We start from the raw sequence: 5,734 nt of genomic DNA on the forward strand, positions 1-5,734 counted from the left end.
ACAGTCACTTAGACAGGGTGGTTTAAACAACAAACATTTACTTCTCAACTCTGGAACCCAACAGTATGAGACCAGAGTGTCAGCACAGCTGGGTCCTAGTGTCCTCTTCTGGGCTGCATGCTTCTAGACTTCTTGGATCCTCACATGGCAGAAACAGTACAAGAGAACTGTCTGTAGGCTCTTTAGTAAAAAACTCATCCCATTTGTGAGGGTTCCACTCTCACGATGCAATTACCTCCCAAAGGCCCTGTGATGGTTTGAATGAAAATGTCCCCCATAGGCTCCAAGTATTTGGACATTTTGTCCCCAGATGATGGCACTGTTTTGGGAGGTTTTAGAAGGTGTGGCTCTCCTGGAGGAAGCACGTCACTGGGGGTGGGCTTAGAGAGTTCTTAAGCCTTGCCAGATCTGCAGTCTTGCTCTCTTGCTTCCTGTGTGTGCTGGATAACTTCAGTGTCGACTTGACACATCTGGGTTGAGGGAGCCTCAACTGGGGAATTGCCTCCATTGAACTGACCTGTGGCCATGTCTGTGAGACATCTTCTTGATTGTTGTGTGATGTGGAAGGATGCAGCCCACTGTGGGTGGGGCCACCCCTCGGCAGGTTGGCCTGTGTTGCAGGCTGAGCAGGGGCCAGAGGAGTAAGCCAGTAAGCATGCTCCTCCATGGCCTGTGCTCCAGCTCCTGCCTCCAGGTTCTTGCCCTGAGTTCCTACCTTGGGCTCCCGGATGAACTGTGACCCGGGACCCCAGCCACCTCCAGCCACCGTGCCTCCCTGCCATGACGGACTGTAATGCTCCTGGAACTGTAAGCTCAAATAAATTCTTCCTTCTATAAGTTGCTTTGGTCAGTGTTTCTATCACAGCAACAGAAAAGTGACTAATACAGGCCCCAACTCCAAATACCATCACCTTGGGTAGGAAGGAAACATTCAGTCCATTGCAAGCTTATAGCACCTGGAGTCAGGCAGATGGGATGCATTGTAGGCACCCACAGAAGAAGATGTCCGATAACCCTAGAACTGGAGTACAGGCAGTTGTAAGCTGTCTCACATGGATGATGGGACCCAACTTCAGGTCCTCTGCAAGAACAGTGGACACGTTTAATCACTGAGCCACCTCTCAGCTCTGGCAGACCCAACTCAATCTTCAATGACCTCAATACCTACCTTAGTCTTACTTGTTACCTTTCAAGTCCTCTGCACTCCCAGATTTTTTTAGTTTTGTTGGTTTTTTTTTTTTTTTTTCGGTGGGGAGGGGGAATGAAAGAGTCTTGCTCTTAGCCCTGATGGACCTCAAACTTAGACAATACTCTTCACTCAGCCTCCCAAGTGCCTGGATTATAGGCACACACCTCTATGCCCAGCTTCTCTTAGTTACTTAATCTCTCCAATTCTGAGGACCGTCACTCGACTTCAGACACCTTAGACCTTGTCACCAAAGGTCTGTGAACTGACCAGAACAGTTACTCCTGTAAGACCCTAGGCTCAGAACTATGTGTGATATAACAGCCTTTCCCCATCTGGGTCTCTATTCCATCAGTTCAGTTCTTCTTGATTCATTGTGAAACACCCTGAATGAGCAGCCTTCAAATTTCTTTTCTTTTTTTTTTTCTCAATTCCCATTTATTCCACAATCTATTCAAGCTTTTAAGCTCTTACAAAGATCTCCAGTGATCTTTTAATGGCTCAACTCAATGGGTTAAAGTACTTGACACTGATTCATATGATGCTGTCCACCACTCCCTCCCTCATATACAATTACATCCTCATATAATTGTGGTGATCTCATGTTACCCTGGTTCTTCCAACCTCTCTGGCTCCTTCTCAGTTCTCTTCAAAGCCCTTCTGCCATTCCTTCTATATAGGCCGTCCCCAAATGTCTTCTTTTTTCTCAACAATCTTCTCCCTCAGACATCTCATAGACTCCCATGACCACCTGCATGTATGTACCTCTCAAATCTACAGCTATCCGTGACTTCCTTCCTGACCCTGACATTAGCACCTCCACTTGCTTGTGAACGGGAGCCTCTTGGGATTTTAAAGTCAGTATCTCCAAAAAAAAGATGTTAACCTTTTATATCTGCTTGTCTCCGATTTCAACTGCATTCACAGGGCTGTCTGCAACTTTTCCCTCATCATCTCTTCTGACCTGCCATGCCCTGTTGATTCTTTCCCGATCCCTCCCTCCTTTCCATTTCTGTCACCACTTCTTCAGTTGAGGCCCCCTTCCATCTAAAGCACCAAAACCAGCTGTTAGCTTGAGATTTCTTGCCATCGGGGGAGATTGGTCCTCGATTGCAGCACTGAACAGTTCACGCTTCTCCAAAATATACACATAATTTTTCAATAGTTCTCCATGGTTAGAAAATAAAAGTTCAAGTTCTTTTTCATTTGTTTTGTTTTGGTTTTTGGTGCCTTTTAGGATCTTGTCTCACCATCATTTCTATGTTCCTGTTACTCCAACTCTGTTCTTTAAATACACTTTCTGCCTTCTCAGGAGCACTGGCCCCATGTCCTCTGCCTGAAGTTCTCACTCCATTCTGCTTCCTACGTGCTACATCCTCCAAACCTTTCTTCCTCATCCTCTGCTTGCCTAGAGCTGGAGCCAAGCCCTGTTCTCTGAGCCCTCACAGCCCTTCCTTTTGGACAGCATCTTACCACTTAACATCTATTCTCCTCCCTGAGGTGAAATGGGTTCATTTTCCTACCAGTTTGTACAATTCTTTACATTCCAATCGATAAAAAATGTACAAAATTTGCTTTAAAAAAATAGGTAACAGAACCTAGGACATAAAAAGAACAGTAAGCTACAGGCTCTGGGCCTGGATCATCCTAGTGGGAAAACAGAAACACAGGGACTGGCAGGCACTGTGCTGTGTGATAGGAAGTAGGTATGCTTTATTTTTCCCTCCAGTGAAGGGCTTGGCATGTGTTAAATGAATGGTATTTTAGAACTGGAAGAGGCTAAAAGATTATGCCATCCAATCTTCACCTTCCCTAGCCCAAGGAACTGAGACACAGAAGTTAGGATTACCTAGGGTTACTATGTCAGGGAAACCATCGCACGTGGCTACAGGCCTTCCTTCTGTGCAGTAGGGATGGAGTGTCACAGCAGCTATCAGGGTGTGAACCCCAAGGAAACTGACAGCGTGAAGTGTAACCAAGGCATGTTTCTAAGCTCAGTGAGTCGAAGGACGTAGGCCTGAAGGGTATGGAAGCTTCTGTTCTCCATTACTCTTGCATTGCCACCCCAGCACTCCCCTCCACTTCAATGCTTCCATAAAATGCTTTGGGAATTGATTTCCTTCTTTGGGAAAGTACAGATGCTCTATGTTTAATGAAGTGCTCCATTACAGGAAAAGAGAAGAACATATGTTTTGAAAGTTCTTGTTCCTGGGGCTGATAAGATGGCTCAGTGGGTAAAAGCATTTGCCATGCAACCCTGACCCCCTGAGTTCAATACCCCAAACCCATATGGAAGGAGATAATTGACTCCATAAAGCTGTCCTCCAGCCTTCACACATGTAGAGTGGCACACTGGAACCCATCCAAACACCACACACACAAACATACACACATACACACACACACAACTACAATTTAAAAAAAAGGAATTTCTCATTCCTATGTTGGCACTCCTCCTGTAAGTCATCAGGAAGGTCCCACAAAAACTGCCCCATTTTCTCTAAAAAGATTGCGTGATTGAAACAGGACTTTAATTTTATTTTTCCAAAAATTTCCCTGAATCAACTGCCTTAAACAAAGCCACATGAAGGTTCCCAGTGGGTCCACTGATCACTTTCTCTTTCAACCCAGCAGGAAGGTAATCTGGGTGTTGATTCTTTTTCACAATCCTCTGCTTCAGCCTCCTGATATCTGGGAATCACAAGCATGCACTAGCACACCTAGCTTGGCTCTAGTTCTTAAGAGAAAAAAATAATTTGTTTGTGAATTATTGTACAGCATATTTCTGTACAGCCTGAAACAAGAGAATCATGTTATAAATCACTATGAATATTAGCAACTCTGTTTTAGGGTAGACCCAGCATTCCAGGGATCAAGTCCTGTCCTCTAGAACCTGACTGCTGAAGGTCAAATCCTAACAGAGGTGATCAACTCTGTTTTCAAACACTGAGGCTGTCTCCCTCCTCTATCTAGAGTCTGTCCCTCACAGGCTTTACCCTCTGTGCAAATGAGAGATAGTACAAGATTTGGCTCAAATAACTTCTCTACCTTATCATTGGTGAGTACCTTACAGATTGCCAAGGCCTTCCACCTCCAGGTCTCCTGTGAAATAGGAGAGATGAGGAAATAGTAGGAGAGAGGTTAAGTAACATGCTGGGTCATCCAACTAGCCAGTGCAGAGCAAGAGAGCACAGGGCTGGAGAAAGCTGATCTGGGCTGTGGGGTCAGGCAGAGTCAGGACTCCACTTAACTACTCCTAGCCGAACCTATGTGCTTAAGGCATATACCCTCTTTCACTGGCATCTTTTAAGCACAATATATGTGTAATACCCACCCCACAAATATCTGAGAATTAAGACAGAATGTTAAAAAGCACACAACCGAAGTCCTAGCAAAAAGACAGTCCCTGAATAATAGCTTCCCTCAGTGAGCAGGCTACGAAAGAGGGGTGGGTAAGATCTACCTCATGGGGCCGGTGAGAGATTACATGAGATGGTGCCCAGAAAACACTCACCATTGTTAGCTCTTCTCCTCAGTTTCCACCCTCTACTTCACCTCCTTTTTACCCAAGCTACCTCTAAGGAAAAGAATAATAATGTTCCATATTCGAAAAGGAGTTTATGTGCTGGGGATGAAGCCCTAGGTTCAATTCCACACCCCCCACTACAGAAAGTGATAAGGGGAGGGAGTTTTAGAGAGAAGTCTTATCTACACATGTCAACAAGCATCTCATGGATTCTATTTTTCTATTATTTCTATATTATTTCTCAGGGGGGAAAAAGATCAGCGTTAAATATCCAACATGCTGGAAAGCCTGCACGGATAAGGAATAGCTTGACCATCTATCAGGCTCCATCCAGCCCCCTTCCCCCACATCCATCCCCATCCAGGTCAACCATCAAAAGGCACTAGGCACATTTCCTTTTTATTTTTAAAGTCCCAGCAACACTTGCGAACCAAAGGCTAGATGGAGTGACAATTGCAAAAGCGAACCGGAAAAGTACAAGGAAAACAGGACAGAAACACCTGGGAGTGAAAACAGTTGTCCTGCAAGTCCAGGGTTCTCTCCCAAAGAGCTCATTAACAGAGACATTTTATTGCCTGCTAAGTGCTATACAGTTTCCAAGTGGCCACTTGCTGACAAAGCAGTATGTGTCGGTGTCCTTTCTAGCACGTGATTCACAGTCAACAGCCTTGTGCCAGTCTAGCAGATGCGAGGCAAATGTGTTCTCAAGTGTCAGCTCAGTCACCTTCACCCACAACGCGTGTTGATGAGATTTCTAATAACGTTTCCCAAAAGAAAGAATGAGGGATAATGTGCCTCTCATAGGAGGGACTGCCCTGAGTGTGTGTGTGTGTGGGGGTGAGTGTACTCGTGTGTGTGTGTGGGGGGGTGATCACGGAGGTCAGAAGAGGGTGTCGGATCCCCTTGAACTGGAGTTACAGATGGTTGTTAGACACCATGTGTGTGCTGGGAATCAGACCCAGGTCCTCTGCAAGAGTAGCCAATGCTCTTAACCACTGAGCCATCTCTCCAGTCCTTAAACA

At 45.5% G+C, this 5,734-nt stretch overlaps 1 protein-coding gene across 1 annotated transcript in view; it reads right to left on the reverse strand.

Annotated features, from left to right (window-relative positions):
- Positions 1-4,253: 4,253 nt before the first annotated feature.
- Ascl4 (achaete-scute family bHLH transcription factor 4) overlaps positions 4,254-5,734 on the reverse strand; it is a 2,147-nt gene continuing 666 nt past the window's right edge. Inside the window, exon 2 of the mRNA XM_029568318.1 lies at positions 4,254-4,288. Coding sequence (XP_029424178.1) covers positions 4,254-4,288 — 35 coding nt within the window. The remainder of the gene's footprint in view (positions 4,289-5,734) is intronic.

This window comes from Nannospalax galili, unplaced genomic scaffold (assembly GCF_000622305.1).
Source record: "Nannospalax galili isolate Female #2095 unplaced genomic scaffold, S.galili_v1.0 scaffold39, whole genome shotgun sequence".
Taxonomy (NCBI): Eukaryota; Metazoa; Chordata; class Mammalia; order Rodentia; family Spalacidae; genus Nannospalax; species Nannospalax galili.